The sequence below is a fragment of the Rhinopithecus roxellana genome, chromosome 9, assembly GCF_007565055.1.
Source record: "Rhinopithecus roxellana isolate Shanxi Qingling chromosome 9, ASM756505v1, whole genome shotgun sequence".
In the NCBI taxonomy this organism is placed as follows: domain Eukaryota; kingdom Metazoa; phylum Chordata; class Mammalia; order Primates; family Cercopithecidae; genus Rhinopithecus; species Rhinopithecus roxellana.
The window spans coordinates 49,035,480-49,061,441 of NC_044557.1; the positions used below are offsets into that span (position 1 = coordinate 49,035,480).

Sequence of the window (25,962 nt, forward strand, 5' to 3'; positions counted from 1 at the left end):
GTAACCGACTGCAGAAGCTCTGCAAACTGAGCAGTCAACCAACTTCACGGCTCAAAAAAGTTTGGCCGCTGGGCGTTGTGACTTTCTGCCCAGATAAAAGTCTTTTTTCTTTTGTTTCCTTTTTTTCTTTCTCCCTGCTTTGCCGCGAGATTACCATTCCTCGGGTCAGCTCGCGAAAGCCAGGGAGGCGAGTGTGAAACACACGCGCCGACACCCCTCCTCCTCCTCGTGCGCTCCTCCTTCCTACAGAAAAATGTGTTTCTAGGCAACGGCGGGCGGCGGCGTCACTTCCTGCCATTTAAACTCAGGTCCCCACCCCTCGCAGCCCCTTCTCCTCGTTTCTACCCCCTCCCCCCACGGTCGTGGGCCTCATTCACGCTTCCCCGGGCTTGGGGAGGGGGCGGAGGCCCGGCGTGACAAGCGGCCCAGACTCCCGTGGGCTCCGCACACCTGTTGTTTGCAGCAGGCAGCGACCCGTACTGCCGCTCTCGACCGGCCAGGAAGCGGCCGCAGCGGAGCCGACCCGGCAGGTGGCCGCGGGCGGGGCCGGCGAGCGAAAGTGCGCGGGGGCCCGACCACCGAGGGGCCGGGACGCGATGGCGGCGGCAGAGCCCGCGAGCTCTGGCCAGCAGGCGCCGCCAGGGCAGGGGCAGGGCCAGCGGCCGCAAGCGCAGTCTCCGCAAGCGCAAGCCCCTCAGCCGCCGCCGCTGCAGCTTGGGGGCGCCGGGAGCGGCAGCAGCAGGCACGAGAAGAGCCTGGGGCTGCTCACTACCAAGTTCGTGTCGCTGCTGCAGGAGGCCAAGGACGGCGTTCTGGATCTCAAAGCGGTGAGCTCGGGAGGCGGGGACGGGGGCGGACTTCGGAACCCGTGGGTCCCGGGGAAGCCCAGCCCCTTGCCGCGTGGGTCTAGCGGCGTGGTGTAGACGCGCCTAGCGGGGACCCAGGACCGGACAGTCCGAGGACCATGTGGCCAGCGCCCAGGTCCTGGACGCCGGGATGGGGGAGGGACGAGGGACCAGGATGGCCCCGAGCGGACGCGTAACCAATAGGGCCCGGCGCCACGCCGGGCCCTCGACAAAGAGCCCAGGACCTCGAGCGCGCCCGCGTGGCTTCTGTCTCCGGGCGCAGGGACCTGAGGGCAACCCTGTGTCTGTTGCTCTGCGTCCACCTGTGGCAGAGGCTCACGGGGTAACGGGCGCTTTGCCCGGAGACACCGTGGATATCGATTTTGCTGTTAAGAATGGATGGTTTTAATAGGCGATTCCAGTTGGAACCATGTTCCTGTAGTTTAAATAAAAAGGAGGAAAAACAAAACCCAGTCTGCCATCTCTACCAGATGAAAGGAAAAAAAAAAAAAAGACTACTTCTTTCCACACCCCTCCCCGATAAAATAGTATTGTCTTCCTTATGCACTTCTTTCATCACCCTGATAGTTAGGAGGGGTATTTGATTTGTGACTTCATGTGGCATGTGGCATGGGTTTCTAAAAATGAGATCTGCTGTCACACAAAAAGGGCATATTTTACAGCTTTCACCCAAAGAGGTGGAAGTGCTCAGTAAACTTTCTCCTTGCGTCGTCCTTTACTGCGTTCAGATTTTTCAAACAGGAGCAGGCATCAAAAGCTGTTCTGTCATACAGAATGACTTAACCGATCTAGGAAGGATTTGGAAGAATTCAACAGCGCTCAGGATAAAGAGAATGTGGTCACTCTGCGCGCCAAGTTTAAGAACCAAAGTTTTAGAAACAAACAAAAAGTACTAACCGGTCAGCAATCACTGCAAATCCCCTTTGACTCCCTAAATGTGGCCTTACTTGGAGGATTGGGACCAGCACCCAGGGGAGTGCCTGGACCACCTTACCTGGCTAGAGAGTGTCACTGCATCCTCCAGGCTCTGCATAAAGCAGTGGCAGCTCCCTGAATGTAAGGGCCAAGACTTGCAGGGGCCAACTCTTTTGCTAGAGGCCCTCCTCCAGTGTAGCCCAAGGGGAAGTAGATCTTTCAGTCCCCTCTCCGTTCCCTGGATATAGTTGATGTTCAGTCAGTGATTGTTGAACTGAATTATCTAAATTGTTCAACTTCATACAAGTGAGGCATGCTGCACATAATTTGCATTTTGGTAAGTAATTTCTACAATTTTCTTTTTGAAATATTATTCCTGGAATTTTTTTTCCCACCTCTAGAAATTCCTCGTTCTCTTTTTTCCACCACAGCCCCTTTTTCCTTTCTCTCCCTGAAAGTGATGTATGGCATGTGTAGTATTTAAACTGTAGTGAATTAAAATGGATTCTGTTTAAAGAATTTCACAGGAAGTCATGACGTTATCAGAGAAAGCCAGGAATGTTACAAAGTACAGGTTGCAAACTGCTGTTCAAAATCTAGAAATTCAGTTGTAGCCTGTGACTTTATTGTAAGAAAATCAGGGAAGTTTGGAGTTTTCCGGATGAAACTGAACTCTGATGACCAGACTTTGAGGTCTTCTCCCTCAGCTTGCCTCAGGATATGGTGTAACTTTGCCCTTTCTTGACTTGAAATTCTTTAGCTTCCTCCTGTTTCATCTGTGGCCATATAATTGCCCTACAGAAGTCACAGAGGCAGTAAGTGGGATATAAAGTTTGATATTTCATAACAATAATTGCTTTATTCATTCTGGAACTCTCTTAAAAATTCGAAGGTTTCTACAATAACACTATGTCTCATATTAATGACTTTATACTCCTAGAAAAGAGTTTGAATGTCATTAGTTTTTGTATATATGTATGAAAAACATACATTTTATGTATTTTACATCTTTTTCATTTATTTATATATACTTATATATGTAAAAATCTTACATTGAAATCTTTCTAATGATATTTCTTATTGTACACCATAGTAAAAGATCGTTAAGAGGTTTTTTTTTTTTTGGAGATGAAGCCTCACTCTGTCGCCCAGCCTGGAGTGCAGTGGTGTGATCTCTGCTCACTGCAGCTTTTGCCTCCTGGGTTCAAGCAGTTCTCCTGCCTCAGCCTCCCAAGTAGCTGGGATTACAGGTGCCCACCACCATTCCCGGCTCATTTTTGTATTTTGCATTTTGTATTTTGCATTTTTGTATTTTTAATAGAGATGGGGTTTCACTATGTTGGCCAGGCTGGTCTCGAACTCCCAACCTCAAATGATCCGCCCGCCTTAGCCTCTCAAAGTGCTGAGCCACCATACCCGGCCCATTAAGACATGTTTGATAATACATATTAAAGATGGACTCCCACTGACAATTATAAATTTCCTCTAATTTGAAATGATAAAGACACATTTTCTTTTTCTTGTATTCTTACTTTGGTAAGACATGTTTGATAATACATATTAAAGATGGACTCCCACTGACAATTATAAATTTCCTCTAATTTGAAATGATAAAGACACATTTTCTTTTTCTTGTATTCTTACTTTGGTAAGACATGTTTGATAATACATATTAAAGATGGACTCCCACTGACAATTATAAATTTCCTCTAATTTGAAATGATAAAGACACATTTTCTTTTTCTTGTATTCTTACTTTGGTAAGACATGTTTGATAATACATATTAAAGATGGACTCACACTGACAATTATAAATTTCCTCTAATTTGAAATGATGAAGACACATTTTCTTTTTCTTGTATTCTTACTTTGGTGGGGGCATATATCAGCATAATTTTTTTGAAACTTTTAAGTTATACACTTGACTTTTTAAAAGCAGTTGAAGGAACTATGTATATATATGGTTTTTTGGTTGGTTTTATTTGTTTGTTTGTTTTGAGACAGGGTCTCATTCCGTCGCCCATGCCAGAGTGCGGTGGTACAATCTCAGATCAATGCAACCTCCACTTCCTGGGCTCAAGCGATTCTTCTGCCTCAGCCTCCCAAGTAGCTGGCACTACAGGTGTACACCATTATGCCTGGCTAATTTTTGTATTTTTAGTAGAGACAGGGTTTTGCCATGTTGTCCAGGCTGGTCTCGAACTCCTGAGCTCAAATGTATTCGCCCACCTTGGTCTCCCAAAGTGCTGGGATTACAGGCATGAGCCACCTCACCCAGCTTTGAAGAAACAGTTTTTGAATATCCCAAATAATAAAAAAAAGTATATCAAACTTCAAGTAAAATATTCAAATATTTTGGATATCATAAAGTAGCCTAGACCACATAGATGCTATTTCTTTTCTGTCTTATACTGCTGGAGAATAAGAATGTAAGGTTGTATATTAGTGACACATTTCTTCTTAATAGTATAATTAATTGAAAACATGGCTTGGCCAGGCGTGATGGCTCACACCTGTAATCACAACACTTTGAGAGGCTGAGGCGGGCGGATCACCTGAGGTCAGGCGTTCGAGACCAGCCTGCCCACCATGGCGACACCCCTCTCTACTAGAAATACAAAAAAATTAGCCAGGTGTGGTGGTGGGTGCCTATAATCCCAGCTACTTGGGAGGCTGAGGCAGGAGAATTGCTTGAACCCAAGAGGCGGAGGTTGCAGTGAGCCAAGATCGCACCACTGCACTCCATCCTGGGCCACGAGCAAAACTGTGTCTCAAAAAAAAAAACATGGCTCAACACAGAAAATCAATTTTAATAAAGCTGTTATAGTGTAACTTAACAATTAGGAAGCAATAGAAAGAAATTGAAAGTGATTTGAGGAAAGTTTATTCATTATCTCTGCAGCTTCACCCACACCATATAGTCTCATTTACAATAGTGGAGGTGGGATAGTTATTATTTCTTTATTCCAGTGAGATAAGAAATTATATCATGGTTATTTCAAGCTATGTGGTTTGCCAGTTTATGCTGTTAATAGCTAATATATATCAAGAACTTACTATATGCAAAACATTTTACATGCCCTTAGCTAATGTTATCCTCTTAACAACAGTGAACATTTTGGCAGAATAGCCCCATTTCACAGCGTAAGAAACTTCTAGTTAAGTAGGCCAAGATAGGTTAGATAACTTGCCTGAAGTTATACAGTAGAAAGTGAGAGCTAAGATTCAAAACTAGACCATTTATTGTTATTCTCTGTGTTATACCATCTTTCAGTCATCTTCAAAAATAAATGTATGTAGGTAGGTTTCCATTTGTGTAAGGGCATGGAAAAATGCATGATTATTCTTATTCCTCTGCCCATTGTGGAAAAGAGGGAGGTACTGTGCTCCTGAAAATGAGGGTATTGGTGGCAAATTCTGTTATTGCATAAATTAAGCTAGGATTCCACTTGTTCACAGTTAAGAATTTGAATAACTGTTAAGATAGTCATGACTATGTATCTGTATGTTGTTTTGAAAATTCCTATTAAATGTAAGTTATAACTAAATTTATACATCTTATTTGCCAGTTTGGTGTCACCTTGAGCTTTTTTAAGCTTGATGAAGATTGCTTATCTCCTTTATTATAATTCTTTAACTTACAAATTACCTGAATGATACCTGAGTTAATGTGATAAAGTATGGTGCGTCTTATCTGACAGGTCCCTGATGCATACCCGTTTATGATAGCCTGAGTTACATACATCCTGGGATAAATAAATAATTTAAGACCCTAGTTTGGCCGGGCACGGTGGCTCATGCCTGTAATCCCAGCACTTTGGGAGGCTGAGGCGGGCGGATCATGAGGTCGGGAGATCGAGACCGTCCTGGCTAACACGGTGAAACCCCGTCTCTACTAAAAATACAAAAAAACATTAGCCGGGCATGGTGGCGGGCGCCTGTAGTCCCAGCTACTCAGAAGTCTGAGGCAAGAGAATGGCGTGAACCCGGGAGGTGAAGCTTGCAGTGAGCCAAGATCGCGCCTCTGCACTCCAGCCTGGGTGACAGAGCGAGACTCTCTCTCAAAAAACAACAACAACAACAACAACAAAAGATCCTAGTTTATAATACCAGGCAAACATTTTAAGGTAGAATTAGCCTAAGGAGAGATATGTGGGTACTACAGCCACAACTTTAGTGTGTGCTTACAGATTCTCAGGACCCTTCAACTCCTGGGTGTATACCCAAAGAATTGAAAGCAGGGCCTCAAGAAGGTATGTATACACCTGTGTTCATAACAGCAGCATTCATAATAGCCAAAATGTGGATGGAATCCCAATGTCCATCAATAGATGAGTAGCTTAACAAAAGATGGTATATATACAATGGAATATTCTTCAGCCTTAGAAAGGAAGAAAATGCTGACATATGCTGCAACATAATGAACTTTGAGGACATAACGCTAGGTGAAATCAATCACAAAAAAAGATAAATACTGTGTGATTCCACTTATGTGAGGTACCTAGAGTAGTCAAATTCATAGAGGCAGAATGTAGAAGGGTGGTTACCAGGGGTTGAGGGAAGACAGAATGGAATTTGTTGCTTAATGGATGTTAGAGGCTGAAATATGTCCCCCAAAATTCATATGTTGAAGACTTTACCTCCAAACTTAAGAATGTGATTGTATTTGGAGATAGGGCGTTTGAAGATAATTAAGCTAAAATTAAGTTGTGACCTGATCTAATCTGACTGGGGGCCTTATGAGAAAGGGGAAATTTGGATATACAAAGAGACGCCACGGACGCTCCCACCCGGAGAAAAGACCATGTGAGGACACAGCAGGAAGGTGATCATCTGTAAGCCAAGGAGCAAGGCCTCTGAAGAAACCAAATGGGCCAATGAATGCCTTGATCTTGGACTTCTAGCTTCCAGAATTGTGAGAAAATAAATTTCTGTTGTTTAAGCCACCCAGCCTGTGGCACTTTGTTTTGGCAGCCCTAGCAAACAAATACAATGTGTATAGTTTCAGGTTTGCAGGATGAAGTGTTCTGATGATTGGTCGCACAATATTGAGAATGTACTTAATACTACTGAACTGTACACTTAAAATGATTAAGATGATAAATTTGATGTTTTATGTATTTTGCCACAAACTATCAACAAGGGGATACCACTGCATATTTATTAGAATGGTGAAAAATCCAAAAGACTGACAACACTAAAAGCTAGCAAGGATGTGGAGCAACAGCAACTCTCATTCATTGATGATGAAGACTGCAAAATGGTATAGCCACTTGGGAATAAAATTTGGCAGTTTCTTAGAAAACTAAACATACTCTTACCATACAATCCAGTAATTGTGTTCCATGGTATTACCCAAAAGAGTTGAAAACTCATGACTACACAGAAACCTACACGTGGATATTCATAGCAGCTTAATTCATAATTGCTGAAACTTGGGAAGCAACCAAGATACTCTTCAGCAGGTAAAAGTATAAATGTTGTACATCCAGACAATATAGTATTATTCATGAAAAGATATGGAAGAACTTTAAATGCATATTACTAAGTGAAGGAAGCCAATCTGAAAAGACTGTGAACTCTATGATTCCAACTATATGACATTCAGAAAAAGGCAAAACTAAGGAGACAGTAAAATATCAGTGGTTGCCAGAGGCTAGAAGGTAGGGGGAATGAATAGATGGAGCACAGACTGTGTTTAGGGTAGTGAAGCTATTCTGAATGGTACCATAATGATGAATACATGTCATTATGCATTTGTCAAAACTCATAGTGTAAAACAGCAAGAGTTAACCCTAATGTGAACTATGGATTTTGGATGATAATCATGTGTAGGTTCATCAACTGTAAGAAATGTACCACTCTGGTGCAGGACATTGATAATGGGGGAGGTTGTGCATGAGCAGGGACGGGGGCATATGGGAGCTTTCTCTACATTTTGGTCAATTTTGATGTGAATTTAAAACTGCTTAAAAATACAAAGCCTTTGTTACCTGTAGAAATAGAACTAAAATAAAATATGAAGCCTATTAAAATACATAGATAAAGATACATCTATTCCAGGGTCTAATCATTAAACATCTATCAAATGCAAGGCGTTTGGCTAAATGGAAGAAATAATTCTCAGGAGACAAAAGCTATATCATAGTGAAAAATATGATACTATTACTAAATGACTGGCACTATGCCAGGTACTTTCCTTGTGTTCATTTAATCCTCATAGCAAAAGTATAAAGGAGATACTATATCTCCATTTTCTGATTAGAAAATCAAGTCATAAAGAAGTTAAATGGCGTACCTGATATCCACAGTAAGTGAAATATAAACTCCAATAATCTAATGCCAGAATTGATGCCATGAATCAACATGCTAAGCAAATGGTATACCTACCTCTGAAGTTTTTTTTTGTTTGTTTGTTTTTTTATGAAATGGAGTCTTGCTCTGTCACCCAGGCTGGAGTGCAGTGGTGCCATCTCAGCTCTCTGCAACTTCCACCTTCTGGGTTCAAGCAATTCTCCCACCTCAGCCTCCTGAGTAGCTGGGATTACAGGCTCATGCCACCACACCTAGCTAATTTTTGTATTTTTTTTTTTTAGTACAGATGGGGTTTCACCATATTGGCCAGGCTGGTCTCAAACTCCCAACCTCAAATGATCCACCCACCTCAGCTTCCCAAAGTACAGGGATTACAGGTGTGAGTCACTGCTCCTGGCCCTGAAGTTTTGGCATGATTTGAAAAAACAACTTTAATAGATAAAAGAAGAAAGGGAGTCAGCCATCTCATTTTTCTAGTTCTGGACAAGATAAATTGACTTAAAACTTAAGACACCAGTTCTGAGTTTTTGGTCCTTATCCTGGCACTTCCCATCAGTGAACATGGCCACAAAATGTTTGGATGAGATACCTATCAATGTGCTTACACATATATTTGACTGGGTATGTATATTGTATTATGCCATTTCTTTAGTATGATAAATATTGGTATTTTAAAAAATATTGCTTTAGTTTTTCTGTTTGTATTTTTTAAATTGATAGATAAAATTGTATATATTTATCATATACTGTATGATGTGTTGTATATATACATTGGAGAATAACTAAATCTAGCTAATTAATATATGCATTGCCTCACATAGTTACGATTTTTGTGGTGAGAACACTTAACATCCAGCATTTTTTTTTTTTTTTTCTTTTTGGGAAGAGTGATTAAAAAACTTTATTACAGAAAATCAGTGCATCTAGCGTCCCCAGATACATTTGTGACAAGAACAGACACACACAGGAGACACAGACAGTAGTCACTACATCGTAGCCTTGTTCTTTCCAAGGGATAAAACATCAAGAATGGGGTGAGGTGGTTAGAGGGAGCAGGTACTATCCTTTTAAATGAAAAAAAAAAAAAAAAAAAACAAAAAAAAAAACAGGTTGACATCTTAAGAGCACATATGCTGGACCCAGAAATCAAACTAAGCCTAAGCATTAGGTAACATCATGCCACTTACAGCATCTCCGAGAAACTAGGGCATTACTCCAGTAGAGGAGCAATCTTGTGGCAGTATGAAAATGTTGAGTAGTGGTCTTGCTGCACCAGCTAATGGACCAAGTGGCCTCAACTTGACAGCCTCTTTAAAACTCGGTGTTTGCCTAATCAAAGATCATTTGACAAAACTGCTTCCCCACTTCTGCTTAGCTACTTTGGAAGCACAAAAGTTACCCCATTCCATGCTTTGCCCTTCCCTGGTTGGTACGTCTAGTTATGAGATAGACAGGTACCACTTAACAAATCACTCCCTTTTGACTACAGGTTGTTTCTCTTCCATATTTGATGAGGCTAACATCCTGCATTTTTCTTAGCACATTATAGGCTGGTGCAAAAGTAATTGTGGTTTTTGCAATTTAATCACAAAAACCACAATTACTTTTGCACTAACCTAGTACAATATGTTATGATCTACACTCACCATATTTTACAATAGATTGCTTGAACTTCTTTCTAATTGAAATTTGTATCCTTTGACCAATACCTCCCCAACCACTCCTCCCTGCCCCATGCCAGGCCCAGGTAACCATCATGCCACTCTCTACTTCTGTGAGATCAACATTTTTACATTCCACATTTGGGTGAGATCATGTGGTGTTTCTCTTTCTGCGCCTGATTTATTTTGTTTAACATAATGTTCTTTAGGTTTATCCATGTTGTTGCAAATGACAGAATTTTCAGATTTTTTTTAAAGGGCTTAATAGTATTCTGTTGTGTATACAGGCATACCTTGGAGATATAGTGGGTTCAGTTCCAAGCCACCACAATAAGATGAATATTGCAATAAAATGAGTCCCACAGATGTTTTTGTTTCCCAGTGCATAGAAAAGTTACATTTACACTATACTTTATTAAGTATGCAGTAGCATGTCTTAAAAAGAAGTGTACAGACCTTAATTAGAAAATCCTATATTGTTTAAAAATGTTAATGATCATCTGAGCCTGCATTAAGTCATAATCGTTTTGATGGTAGAGATCTTGCCTCAATGTTGATGGCTGCTGACTAATCGGGGTATGGTGGCTGGAGGTTGGGGTGGCTGTGGCAATTTTTTAAAAGAAGACAAAAATGAAGTTTGCAACATCAATTGACTCTTCCTTTCACAAAAGATTTCTCTGTAGCATGTGATGCTGTTTGATGGCATTTTACCCACATTAGAACTTCTTTCAAAATTGGAGTCAGCCCTCTCAAACCTTCTTGTGCTTTATCAACTAAACTTGTGAAATATTTAAAATCCTCTGTTGTCATTTCAATGGTGTTCACAGCATCTTCACTAGGAGTAAATTCCATCTCAAGAAACCACTTCCTTTGCCCATCCATCATAGGCAGGTATTCATCTATTAAAGTTTCATCATAAGATTGCAGCAATTCAGTCACATCTTCAGGCTTCACTTCTAAATCTAGTTCTATTGCCTTTTTTTTTTTTTTAACTGAATCTTTAGTTTCTTCCTCCACTGAAGTCCTGAACACCTCAAAGTCATTCATGAGGGTTGCAATCAGCTTCTTCCAAACTTCTATTAATACGGATATTTTTGCCTCCTCTCATGAATTGTGGATGTTCGTAATGGTATCTAGAATGGTGAATCCTTTCCAGAAAGCTATACTTTGTCCAGATCCATCAGAGGAATCAATATCTGTGGCAGCTATAGGTTTACAAAATGTGTTTCAAAAGAAAACTTGAAAGTCAGAGTTACTCCTTCATTCATGGGCTGGAGAATGGAGGTTGTATTAGCAGTCATGAAAACAACATTAATCTCTTTGTTCATCTCCATCAGACCTCTTGGGTGATCAGGTGCATTGTCAAAGAGCAGTAATATTTTGAAAGGAATCTTGTTTTCTGAGTAGGTCTTAACAGCAGGCTGAAAATATTTAGTAAACCATGTTGTAAACAGATGTACTGTCATCCAGGATTTGTTGTTCCATTTATAGAGCACAGGCAGAGGAGATTTAATATCAATCTTAAGGGCCCCAGGACTTTTGGAATGCTAAATGAACATTGGCTTCAACTTATTAAGTCACCAACTGCATTCAACCCTAACAAGAAAGTTGGCGTGTCCTTTGGAGCTTTGAAGCCATGCATTGACTTCTCTAGCTATTAAAGTCCTATATGCCATCATCTTCCAATACAAGGCTTTTTTGTCTACATTGAAAATCTGTGGTTTAGTCTAGCCACTTCATCAATTATCTTAGCTAGATCTTCTAGGTAACTTGCTACAGCTTCTGCATCAGCACTTGTTTCACTACATTAGCACTTGTGGTTTGCACATTTATGTTATGGAAATGGCTTCCTTAAACTTCATGAACAAACCTAGCTTCCAACTTCTCTTCTTCAGCTTTCTCATCTCTCTCAACCTTCATAGAATTGAAGAGAGTTAGAGCCTTCCTCTGGATTAGGCTTTGGCTTACAGGAATATAGTGGCTAGTTTTATCTTCTATTCAGACCACTCCAACTTTCTCCATATCAGCAATAAGCCTTTTTCACGTTCTTATCATTATTGTGTTCACCTGGAGTAGCACTTTTAAGTTCACTCAAGTACTTTTCCTTTGCATCTACAACTTGGCTAAGTGTTTACCTCAGTAGGTCTCGCTTTCAGCTTGTCTTGGATTCTGACATGGCTTCTTCACTAAACTTAATCATATCTAGCTTTTGATTTAAAATGGAAGACATATGACTCTTCCTTTTACTTGGACACTTAGAGGCCATTATAGGGTTATTAACTGGCTTAATTTCAATATTGTTTTGTCTGAGGTAATAGGGAGGCCCATGGAGACAGACAGAGACAGGAGAATGGCCAGGAGTGGAGCAGTCAGAAGATATACAACATTTGTTGAATTAGTTCATAGTCTTATATGGGTGCAGTTTCTGGTACCCCAGAACAGTTACAATAGTAACATCAAAGATCACTAATCACAGATCCCAATAACAGATATAATAATAGTGAAAAAGTTTGAAATATTATAAGAATTACCAAAATGTGATACTGAGACATGAAGTGAGCACATGCTGTTGGAAAAATGGTGCCAATAAACTTGCCTGATGCAGGGTTGCCACAAAACTCCAATTGGTAGAAAACACAGTATCTGTTAGCACAAAAAATAGTAGTGCAATGAAAGGAGGTATGTCTGCATATACCACATTTTCTTTCTCCATTCATTCACTGATGGATATTTTAAGTTGATTCCATATCTTGGCTACTCTGAATAATGCTGCAGTGAACACAGGAGTGCAGCTATCTCCTTGAAATACTGATTTCATTTTCCTTGGATATATATTCAGCAGTGGGATTGCTGGGTCATCGGTAGTTCTAATTTTAGTTTTTTTAAGAACCTCCATACTGTTTTTATAATGGCTCTGCTTATTTCCATTCCCATCTCCAATATGCAAGGGCTCCATTTTCTCCACATCCTTGTCAATACTGTTATCTTTTGTCTTTGATTATAGCCATTCTAACAGGTATGAGGTGATATCTCATTGTGGTTTTAATTTTCATTTCCCTAATTATTAGCGATATTAAGCATTTTTTCCATATACACATTGGCTTCTTTTGAGAAATGTGTAAAAAAAGTTCATAAACTCATAAACAAATTCTTTTCGACCTACAAAAAGACAAGCACACAATAATAGTGGCAGACTTCAACACCCCACTAGCAGTGTTAGATCACTGAAGAAGAAAAATTGAGGAGGAGAGGCTCCTCCCTAACTCATTCTATGAAACCAGCATCATCCTGATACCAAAATCTGGCAGAGACACAATGAAAAAAGAAAATTTCAGGCCAGTATCCCTGATGAACATAGATGCAAAAATTTTTAACAAAATACTAGCAAACCAAATCCAAAAGGACACCAAAAAGCTAATACACCATGATCAAGTAGGCTCTATTCCTAGGATGCTAGGTGGGTTCAACATATCAGTAAATGTGATTCATCACATAAACAGATTTAAAAGCGAAAACTATATGATCATCTCAATAGATACAGAAAAAAACTTTCCAGAAAATACATCTCCTTATGATAAAAAAAACAGACAAACAAAAAAACAGGTTAGGTGTCAAAGGAACATGCCTCAAAATAATAAGAACCATCAAGACACACTCACAGCCAACATCATACTGAATGGGCAAAAGCTGGAACCATTCCCCTTGAGAGCCAGAACAAGACAATGATGCCCACTGCCACCCCTCCTTTTTAATATAGTAGTAGAAGTCCTAGCCAGAGAAATTAGGCAAGGGAAAGAAATACAGGGCATGCAAAAAGGAAAATAAGTCAAAGTATTTCTCTTTGCTGATGACATGATGCTATACCCAGAAAGCCCTAAGACTCTGCCAAAAGGCTCCTAACACTGATAAATGACTTCAGTAAAAGTTTCAGGATTCAATAATCAATGCAAAAAAAAATTAGTAGCATTTCTGAACACCAGTAACATTCAAGCTGAGACTCAAGAACACAATCCCGTTTACAATCACCACAGAAAAATTCAATTACCTAGGAATACAGCTAATCAATAATGTGAAAGATCTCTTACAAGGAGAACTAGAAAACACTGCTGAGAGACATCAGAAATGACAAAAGTGAATGGAAAAACATTCCATGCTCATAGACTGGAACAATCAGTATCTTTAAAATAGGTGTGCTACCTAAGGCAATTTACAGATTCAATGCTATTCTTACCAAACTACCAATGTCACAGAATTACCAACAACTACTCTAAGATTTATATGGAACCAAAAAGCCCAAATAGCAATCCTAAGCAAAAAGAACAAGGCTGAAAGCATCACATTACCTGACTTCAAACTACACTATAAGGCTACAGCAATCAAAACAGCATGGTACTGGTACAAAAACAGACACATAGACCAATGGAACAGAATAGAGAACCCAGAAATAAATCTGTACACCTACAACCATCTGATTTTTAACAAAGCCAACCAAAAAAAGCAATTGGGAAAGGATTCCCTATTTAATAAATAGTGCTGGAATAACTGACTAGCTGTATGCTAAATAATGAAACTGGACCCCTACCTTTCACCATGTAAAACAAGATGGATAAAAGACTTAAATGTAAGATGTCAAACTATAGAAATTCTAGAAGAGGCCGGGTGTGGTGGCTCACGCCTGTAATCCCAGCACTTTGGGAGGCCGAGGCAGGCGGATCACGAGGTCAGGAGATCGAGACCATCCTGGCTAACACGGTGAAACCCTGTCTCTACTAGAAAAATACAAACAAAATTAGCCGGGCATGGTGGCAGGCACCTGTAGTCCCAGCTACTCGGGAGGCTGATGCAGGAGAATGGCGTGAACCCTGGAGGTAGAGCTTGCAGTGAGCCGAGATTGCGCCACTGCATACCAGCCTGGGCAACAGAGCGAGACTCTGTCTCAAAAAAAAAAAAAAAAAAATTTCTAGAAGAAAACCTAGGAAATCCCCTTCTCAACACTGGTCTTGTAAAGAATTTTTAGCTAAGTCCCCAAAAGCAATAGCAACACAAACAAAAATTGACAAGTGGGACCTAATTAAACTAAAGAGCTTCTGCACAGCAAAAGAAACCATCAGCCTACAGAGTAAACAGACAACCTGCAGAATGGGAGAAAATATTTGCAAACTATGCGTCTGACAAGGTGAGATCTATAAGGAATCTATAACGAACCGTATAAAGAATCTATAAGGAACTTAAATAAATCAGCAAGCATAAAACAACCCCATTAAAAAATGGGCAAAGGCGGGAGGCAGAGGTTGCAGTGAGCCGAAACTGCGCCACTGCACCCCAGCCTGGGCAACAGGGCGAGACCATGTCTTTAAAAAAATAAATAAATAAAAAGGCAGCAAAGGATATTAACAGACACTTCTCAAAAGAAGATACACAAGTGGCCAACAAACATGAAAAAATGCTTATGATCACTAATCAGAGAGATGCAAGTCAAAACCATAGTGAGATACTATCTCACACTAGTCAGAATGGCTATTATAAAGCCAGATAGTAACACACACTGGCAAGACTGTGGAGAAAATGTAATGCTTATACTCCGTTGGTGGGAATGTAAATTAATTCAGCCACAGTGGAAGGCAGTTTGGAGATTTCTCAAGGAACTAAGAATTGAACTACCATTCGATCCAGCAATTCCATTACTGGATATATACCCAAAAGAAAACAAATCATTCTACCAAAAAGACACATGCACTCACAACTTCATTGCAGCTCTTTTCACAGTAGCATAGACATGGAACCAACGTAGGTGCCCATCAAGGGTGGACTGGATAAAGAAAGTGTGGTACGCATATGGCATGGAATACTACATAGCCATAAAAAGAATGAAACTATGTTCTTTGTAACAACATGGATGCAGCTAGAGGCCATAATCTTAAGTAAATTAATGCAGGAACAGAAAACCAAATATGGCATGTTCTCATTTATAAATGCGAGCTGAACGTTGAGTACAGATGGACATAAAGATGGGGCCAATAGATACTGTATACTACTAGAGAGGAGAGGCAGGCAGGGGAGTATGGATTGAAAAGTCACCAATTGGTTATTGTGCTCACTGCATGGTTGACAGGATCTGTACCCCAAACCTCAGCATCATGTAGTATACCAGTGTAACAAACCTGCACATGTATCCCCTCTGTCTAAAACAAAGGTTGAAATTCAAAACAAACAAACACAGAAAACAACTCAGTTTTGTTGATCTATATTTCTAGCTTCTATTTCATTTATTCCTGCCCTGATCATTATTATTTTCTTTTTTTCTATTAACTTTGAGCTTAGTTTGTTCTTGTCTTTCTAGTTCCTTGAAGTATGTTAGGTTATTTGAGATATTTTTTAACGTAGACATTTGTTGCTATGAAATTCCCTCTTAGTTTTCTCTAACAGTCCAAGTATTTTTTTTTAAATCCTGTTAGAACTGCTTTCGTTATATTCCATAGCTTTTGTTATGTTGTTTCTATTTTCATTTGTTAAGATACGTTAGGTTATTTGATATATTTTTTGATGTAGACATTTGTTGCTATAAAATTCCCTCTTAGAATCCTCCCTAACTAATTTTATGACGCCAGCATCATCCTGATACCAAAACCTGGCAGAAACACAACAAAAGAGGAAAATTTCAGGCCCATATCCCTGATGAACATTGATGCAAAAATCCTCAATAAAATACTGCAAACCAAATCCAGCAGCACATCAAAAACCTTATCCACCACGATCAAGTTGGCTTCATCCCTGGGATGCAAGGCTGGTTCAACATACGCAAATCAATAAAAGAGATCCATCACATAAACAGAACCAATGACAAACCCACATGATTATCTCAATAGATGCAGAAAAGGCCTTCGACAAAGTTCAACAGTCCTTCATGCTAAAAACTCTCAATAAACTGTAGGTATCAATGAAACGTATCTCAAAATAATAAGGGCAATTTATGACAAACCCACAGCCAATATTATACTGAATGGGCAAAAACTGGAAGCATTCCCTTTGAAAACTGGCAGAAGACAAGGATGCTGCCTCTCATCACTCCTGTTCAACATAGAATTGGAAGTCTGGCCAGGGCAATCAGGCAAGAGAAAGCAATAAATGGTATTCAGATAGGAAGAGAGGAAGTCAAATGGTCTCTGTTTGCAGATGACATGATTATATATTTAGAAAACCCCATCATCTCAGCCCAAAATCTTCTTAAGCTGATAAGCAACTTCAGCAGTCTCAGGATACAAAATCAATGTGCAAAAATCACAAGCATTCCTATACACCAATAACAGACAAACAGAGCACCAAATCATAAGTGAACTCCCATTCACAGTTGCTACTAAGAGAATAAAATAGCTCAGAACACAACTTACAAGGGATGTGAAGGACCCCTTCAAGGAGAACTACAAACCACTGCTTAAGGAAATAAGAGAGGACACAAACAAATGGAAAAAACATTCCATGTTCATGGATAGGAAGAATCAGTATCGTAAAAATAGCCATACTGCCCAAAGTAATTTATAGATTGAATGCTATCTCCATCAAGCTACCAATGACTTTCTTCACAGAATTGGAAAAAACTACTTTAAACTTCATATGGAACCAAAAAAGAGCCCACATAGCCAAGACAATCCTAAGCAAAAAGAACAAAGCTGGAGGCATCATGCTACCTGACTTCAAACTATACTATGGCTACAGTAACCAAAACAGCATGGTACTGGTACCAAAACAGATATATAGACAAATGGAACAGAACAGGGGCCTCAGAAATAACACCACACATCTACAACCATCTGGTCTTTGACAAACCTGACACAAGCAATGGGGAAGATTCTCTATTTAATAAATGATGTTGGGAAAACTGGCTAGCCATATGCAGAAAACTGAAACTGGATCCCTTCCTTACACCTTATACAAAAATTAACTCAAGATGGATTAAAGACTTAAACATAAGATCTAAAACCAGAAAAATCCTAGAAGAAAACCTAGGCAATACCATTCAGGACATACGCATGAACAAAGATTTCATGACTAAAACACCAAAAGCAATGGCAACAAAAGCCAAAATTGACAAATGAGATCTAACTAAAGAGCTTCTGCACAGCGAAAGAAACTGTCATCAGAGTGTACAAGCAGCCTACAGAATGGGAGAAAATTTTTGCAATCTATCCATCTGACAAAGGGCTAATACCCAGAATCTACAAAGAACTTAAACAAATTTACAAGAAAAAAAAATCAAAAAGTGCATAAAGGATATGAACAGACACTTCTCAAAAGAGGACATTTATGCAGCCAACAAACATTTGAAAAAATGCTCATCACCACTGGTCATTAGAGAAATGAAAATCAAAACCACAATGAGATACCATCTCACGCCAGTTACAATGGTGAACATTAAAAAGTCAGGAAACAACAGATGCTGGAGAGGTTGTGGAGAAATAGGAATGCTTTTACACTGTTGGTGGGAGTGTAAATGAGTTCAACCACTGTGGAAGACAGTGTGGCGATTCCTCAAGGATCTAGAACTAGAAATACCATTTGACCCAGCGATCCCATTACTGGGTATATACCCAAAGGAGTATAAATCATTCTACGATAAAGACACATGCACACGAATGTTTATTGCAGCACTATTCACAATAGCAAAGACTTGGAACCAACCCAAATGTCCATCAATGATAGACTGGATTAAGAAAATGTGGCACATACACACCATGGAATACTACGCAGCCATAAAAAAGGATGAGTTGATGTCCTTTGCAGGGATGTGGATAAAGCTGGAAACCATCATTCTCAGCAAATTATCACAAGAACAGAAAACCAAACACAGCATGTTCTTACTCACGAGTGGGAGCTGAACAAGGAGAACACATGGACACAGGGAGGGGAACATTACACACTGGGGCCTGTTGGGGGTTGGGGGGCTAGGGGAGGGATAGCATTAAGAGAAATACGTAATGTAGGTGCAGGTTGATGGTTGCAGCACACCACCATGGCACGTGTATACCTATGTAACAAAACTGCACGTTCTTTACCCCAGAACTTAAAGTATATATGTATATATAAAACATTCCCTCTTAGTTTTCTCTGACAATCCAAGCATTAAAAAAAAAAAAAATCCCTGTTAGAACTGCTTTTGCTGTATTCCATAGATTTTGTTACATTGTTTCCATTTTCATTTGTTATTTTTCAGTTTCCCTTTATATTTTTTCATTGACTCATTAGTTGTTTAAGAGCATGTTGTTTTTAAATTTCCATATATTTGCGAATATTCTGTAGTTTCTCTTGTTAATGATTGTGGTCAGAAAAGATACTTGTAATTATCTCAGTCTTTTAGAATTTGTTATGATTGGTTTTTTGGCCTCATATATAATCTAACCTGGAGAATGTTCCATGTGCAGTTGAGAAGAATGTGTATTCTACTACTGTTGGATGGATGTTAGGTTCATTTGATCTAGAGTATAGTTTAAGTTTGATATTTTCTTATTGACTTTCTCTTTGATCTTTCCATTATTGGAAGTGGACTGTTGAAATCCCCTACTATTATTACTGTTTATTTCTCCATTCAGATTGATGCTTTCTTTATATATTTAGGTGCTGAAATATTGGGTTCACACATATTTACAATTGTTATATCTCCTGTTGCTGAATTGACCCTTTTATTATTAGTGACCTTTGTATCTTTTTATAGTTTTTGACTTAAAATCTATTTAATCTGATATATGTATAGCCACACCTGCTTTCTTTTGGTTTCTATTTGCATGGAGTATATTTTTCCATTCCTTCATTTTCAGTCTGTGTCCTTACAGGTGAAACAAGCCTCTTATAGGCAGCATAAAGTTGAGTCTTTCTTTAAAAATCCATTTAACTACTTTGCCTTTTTATTGGAGAACTTAACACTTACATTCAAGGTTATCATTTATAGGTGAGGAGTTAATACTTTCATTTTGTTGTTTTGTAGTTGTTTTGTAGACATTTTCTTCCTTTACCTCTATCTTCTTTTGTGGCTAAATTATGTTGTTGTCTAGTGGTATGTTTTGATTCCTTGCCTTTTTTATGTATCTGCTATAGGCTTTTGCTTTGTTGTTACCATGAGGCTTACAAAAAAATATCTTACGATGGGGTATTTTAAGCTGATAACAACTCTGATCACAAAAAAACAAAAACAAACACAAACTTAACAACAAAAAAGCCTCTACGCTCTTATTCCAGTCCCCTCCTCACATTTAAAATATTTGATGTCACAAGCGTTATCTTTTTATATTGTCTATTGCTTAACAAATTATTGCGGCTATTATGATTTTTAATAATTTTGTCTTTTAACTTTTATACAAAATCCAAAATACTTTAATTCTGTGATGATGCTGCATAAATTGTTTATATCTTTAGTCAGTGACTTACTTTTAACAGTGAGTTTTAGACTTTGAGATTGTTTTGTGTTACTCCTTAGCATCCTTTTTTTTTTTAATTTTTTTAATTTTTTGAGCTTGAAGACCTCCCTTTACCATTTCTTAAACAGTTCTGGTAGTCATTAATTCCCTCATCTTCTGTTTTTCTGGAACAGGCTTTATCTCTTCTTCATTTCTGAAGGACGGCTTTGTTGGGTTTGGTATTCTTGGCTGGCAGGGTTTCTTTCAGCACTTTGAGCACTGAGACAGGCCAGAAGCTTGGGGCAGATGTGGCCAGCATAGGAGTGGTACACATCTGAAGCCAAAGTTCACTGAGATATCCCTGGTGTTGTGAGATGTCCAGACCCCTGGACTGCTGACATCAGCCTGGCATTGGTGCAGCCCAGAGATTGAGTTTGCCATGAAAGCCTGAAGCCTGGGGCTATGTGATCCTGCTTGGCACCAGGCTGGGTCTAGAGCTTCAGTACATGGGTACTAGCCTGGAACATGGGGTTGTGGTGGTCTCACCAGTGTTGGGTTTTACTTTGGCAATCCTAGCATTGGAGCTAAAGGGATGGTGTTTCTCTTCTTGCCATGCTTCCTAGGGTTGAGGGAGGGATGACGGGGTAATATAAAACTTCCTTTCTTACCCTCTTCAATGTGACTTTTCTTAATATTGTGCTGCATCCAGATAGTATAATCTCTCATATGGCTTATTTAGCTCTTGTGAAGGTATGTTATAGCATGGATACTTGTTCAAATTGATGTTTCTGCTGGGGAAAGTTGCTGAAGAGTCCTACTCTGCCATCTTGCTCCATCTCTTCCTAAATAAATCATTGTTTTAATTTTGCCGGTGAAGACTGACTGTTCTCAATTAAGAGTCCATAAGTTTCCTTTTACATATTAATATTTTTGTGAAAGTGAGGATATATTTTCTGATGTTCCTTTTCCAACCTTAAATACAATTACTGAAGTAACATAGAAATAGTAGAAAGCTTGGGAAAAGGTTAATATAGTCTAGAGTAAAACTTGCCCAGTATACAACCACTCACAGAGAACTACTGTCAACAATTTTTAGTATTTCCCATTTCTTACATCTTTTTATAGCTGAGATCAAATGTTTATTTTTCCTACTTATTAATATTATTATTTTTGAGGCAGAGTCTCTCTCTGTCACCCAGGCTGGAATGCAGTGATGAGATCTCGACTCACTGCAACCTCCACCACCGGGGCTCAAGCGATTGTCCTGCCTCAGCCACCCAAGTAGCTGGAATTACAGGCGTGCACCACCACACCTGGGTAATTTTTGTATTTGAGTAGAGACGGGGTTTCGTCATGTTGGCCAGGCTGGTTTTGAAGTCATGGCCCCAAGTGATCCGCGAACCTCAGTCTCTGAAAGTGCTGGGATTATAAGGCATGAGCCACTGCACTCAACCTCTTTTTCCAAATTGTAAGCATGATTTATAATGTCTTCATAATTTTGATCTGTCATATTACCCAGAATTAGCCATTCTTATTAGTAGGTATATACGTTTTTATGTTTTTTTCCTATTTCATACAACAAATGTATTCACAAATATGTGCCCCATTGTTCTTTATTTTAGTAGTTTCCAGATTATAGTTATCAGAAAAAGAGAAATGGGCAGTTCCACACTTTTCACACTGTGAGAGGTGTTTGGAAGCACCTACCTGAGCCTTGAGGATTGGTGATACAAAAGCCATAAAAGGCTTCAGGGAGTAGCTGGGAACTGACCTAGGAATTCCGATGTCATCAATATATATCAAATTTAAGAATGTAAGGTTATATTACACCTCTACTTAGAACAACATTCAGACACCTACAAGATCCTGCCTAGTCTGGCCCTCGTTCCTCTCTCACCTGGTCTATGCACTCCCTCTTAGATGACTCCAGTCTCACTGACTATTTCAGCACTCTCACATGCCCTCTTCTCCCACCTCAGGCCTGCTGCACAGGTGTTTCCTGCTGTCTGAAATGGACTTCTGCACATGTGTAAACACACATGCACACACACTACCGCCACTGTACCACACATATACAAACACACAACTGGCCACTTCTCTAAACCGTCTGATGTTTTTTTTTTTTTTTTCCCTTCTTTTAGATGTTTTTGTAGGCAGAACAGTGGTCCCTTGAAGATGTTCATGTCCTAATTCCCAGGACCTGTGAATATGTTCAGTTACATAGGAAAGGGGAACTAAGGTCAAAGTTGCTAATCAGCTGATTTTAAGATGGGGAGATTATTCTTTCTTTTTTTTTTTCTTTTTTCTTTTTTTTTTTTTTTGAGACGGAGTTGCCCAGGCTGAAGTGCAGTGGCATGATCTCGGCTCACTGCAACCTCCGCCTCCTGGGTTCAAGCAATTCTCCTGTCTCAGCCTCCCAAGTAGCTGGGACTAAAGGTGCCCGCCACCATGCCTGGCTGATTTTTGTATTTTCAGTAGATACAGAGTTTTACCGTATTGGTCAGGCTGGTCTCGAACTCCTGACCTCAAGTGATCCTCCCACCTCGGCCTTCTAAAGTGCTGGGATTACAGGCGTGAGCCACCACGCCCGGCCAAGATGGGGAGATTTTTCCTGGAATATATGGCTGGGCCTGTTGTAATCAGAAAGTTCTTAAAAGTGGAAGAAGAGAGTGAGAACCAAAGAGGTGGAAGCTTGAAAATGACCTTTCTGCTGTTGGAAGATGGGGTCATGAGCCAGGAAGTGTGATAGCCTCTAGAAGCTGGAAAGACAAAGAAATGGATTCTTCCTTAAAGCATCTAGAAGGAGCACAGCCTTATCAATATTTTGATTTTAGATCAGTGAGATCCATTTTGGACTTCTGATTTATAGAACTATAAGATAATAAATTTGTGCTACTATTCAACCATAAGAAAAGAAGGAAATCCTGTCAGTTTTTGACATCATGGATGAACCTGGAGGATATTTTGCTAAGCATATAAGCCAGGCACAGAAAGACACATAATCTCACTTATATATAGAATCTAAAATAGTCAAATTCATAGAATCTAAGAATGGGATGGTGGTTACCACGAGCTTGGGGAGATGTTAGTCAAAGCATACAAAATTTCAGTTAGACAAGAATAAATTTGAGAGATCTAATGCGCATCATTGTGACTATCATTAAAAACAATGTATTGCATTCTTGAAAATTGCTGAGAATAGAATTTGAGTGTTCTCACCACAAAAAAAAATGATCAGTATGTGAGATAATGCATGATTAACTGGCTGGATTTAGCCATTCTACAATGTATACATATTTCAAAACAACATTTTGTAAATGATAAATATATACAATTTTTAATTGCCAATTTTATTTTAAAAATTTGCATTGTCTTAAACAACTACATTTCTGGTCATTTGTGACAGTTAGCAATGGAAACTAAGGGAATACAGTGCATACAGATGCTTGTCCTGACTCTTTCCTTAATCTGAAGTGACTGAAGTAGATTCCTGCTTATTCTCCTTCTCAGCAACCTGGGTTTTTTTGCCTTACTATCCTTTATCACAATATGGAATTACTTATTCCTTTGTTTGCCCATGTTTCGCTGTATGCCAGGGACTGTCTTCTGTGTTACCAATGCTGACCCAATCAGTCCATTATAAGCTTTCAACAAATAGCTATTAGTTTTTAGTTAAGTGAGAGGACATTCCTAGTCAGCAAGACAGTATATGACAGAATCAAGAGGCAGAGAAAGATGTGGGTACATTTGAGAGGCTATAAATCAGGTGACTGTTGCCTGAAGAGAATATTGGATTTACAGATTTACAGACCTAAACTAGGTTAGAGGCAGGGAGAATAAGAAATGGAGAGATTCTGGTGACTTCACGTTGTGGAAGTGACAGAACCTGGTGCTGAGTCTATGGGAATAGGAAAGTGGAAATGACAGAACCTGGTGCTGAGTCTATGGGGATAGGAAAAATTATCAATGACTGCCATATTGCTGGCTTGGTCAATGGAGTAGATAGTAGTGATTTTCACTTAGAAGTTATCAAAACAGTGAAAGAATTGAGAGGAATGGTAAATTCAATTCTGGACATGAATAAGATGCCTGTGGAACATCCTAGAGTAGGTCTCTGGCAGCCTATCGGAATTACAGATTTGGAACCCAAGGTAAAGTTGAGGGCTTCCTGTCTGACTTGGATATGGTTGATTTATGAAGTTTATGTAAGGAAAATGGTGTTTAGCAGAAAGAGGAACAAGAATGGAACTCTGAAACACTAGTAGTTCAGTAACAAAGGGCAGAAGAAATGGAAAATAAGGTAAGAGAAAAGCCTGAGGGTATGGTAACACCAAGACCAGGGAATGATGTTTTAGGGATGAGGGAGTAGCCAGCCAGTGTCGAGTGCTACAGATGGTGCAATAGGACTTCACAGTGTCCACTGGTTTTAGTAACAGAGGTAATTAATGTTCCAGAAAACATTTTGGGCTTTTAGACAGTTTATACTAAAGAATTACTGGAGCAGAGCATAATAACCGTTTTTAAGTCCTTTACTTAATGTTGTCAAATTACAAAAAGATGAAATTAGTTTTCAGTCTGATAGCAGCATATGATTGTGACCAACCATCTCACAGCATCAGAAGTAGCATGGTATCTCTGAGTTTATGTCCTGACTTTATAATATTTAGTGCCTTTGGGCAAGTTACTCAGCCTTGGTTTCCTCATTTGCAAAAATGGGACAATAATATTACCTATCTCATGTGGTTATGATTAAAGAGGTTATCAGAATGAGTTTTTACTTTTAAAGCACTTAAACAGCATCTGGCACATAGTAAATGCTACCTTGAAGTGTTTGTTGGATAAATGACGGATACGTAGATGGATACATAAAATAAATGTTGGGTATTCTAATTTTCTCATATTTTGCAAATTTGAAAAGTAATGAATAGTACTTTTTTTAGTCAACTTTATATATATAATTTACAGACATTAAAATGCTCCTGGCTGGGTGCAGTGGCTCACGCCTGTAATCCCAGCACTTTGGGAGGCCAAGCGGGCAGATCACTTGAAGTCAGGAGTTCGAGACCAGCCTGGCCAACATGGTAAAACCCCATCTCTACTAAAAATTAAAAAATTAGCTGGGCCTGGTGGTAGGTGCCTGTAATTCAGCTACTCGGGAGGCTTAGGCAGGAGAACTGCTTGGACCCAGGTGGCGAAGGTTGCAGTGAGTGGAGATCACGCCACTGCACTCCAGCCTGGGCAATAGAGAGAGACTCCATCTCAATCAATCAATAAAATGCTCCTATTTTAAGCGAACAGTTAAATGAGTTTTGATAAATACTTGTACCTGAATGACCATCACCTCAACCAGATGTGGAACATTCCCATCACCCCAAACAGTTCCCTTTTGTCTCCTCCCAGTCAGTCCTCAACTTCATCCTCAATCCCAAACAACCATTGCTCTGCTTTCTTTCCTGTGAATTAGAATACTCTTTTCTAGAGTTACATGTCAGTGAAATCGTACCATATGTACTCTGTGCTTAGCTTCTTTCACTTGGCATGTTTTTGGGATTCATTCACGTTGTAGCATGTACCACTGGTTCATTCCTTCCACTCCCCGAGTGGTATTTTGTTTTACAGAGGTACCACATTTTGCTTATGAATACATTTACTCTACTAAATGTATAGTTTTGACTGTTATGAATACTGCTATGAATTCATGTATAAGCCTTCGTATAGATACACTTTTATTGTTTCAATGTATATTCCTTTATTATTCCTTTATTAACTCATTAAAAGTCTGAAAACTTTTTCAAGAATATTAACCTTTTTTTTGTTTTT

General features: G+C 39.4%; 1 protein-coding gene across 3 annotated transcripts in view; it reads left to right on the forward strand.

The window, feature by feature from the left end:
* The first annotated feature begins 334 nt into the window (after positions 1 to 334).
* The window catches only part of E2F5 (E2F transcription factor 5), a 45,825-nt gene continuing 20,197 nt past the window's right edge, over positions 335 to 25,962 (forward strand). For 2 of the 3 annotated variants that reach the window (XM_010381746.2, XM_010381747.2), the window contains exon 1: positions 335 to 827. In XM_010381746.2, coding sequence (XP_010380048.1) covers positions 597 to 827 — 231 coding nt within the window. In that variant the 5' untranslated portion in view covers positions 335 to 596. The remainder of the gene's footprint in view (positions 828 to 25,962) is intronic. The other variant, XM_030937897.1, reaches the window with a different exon arrangement.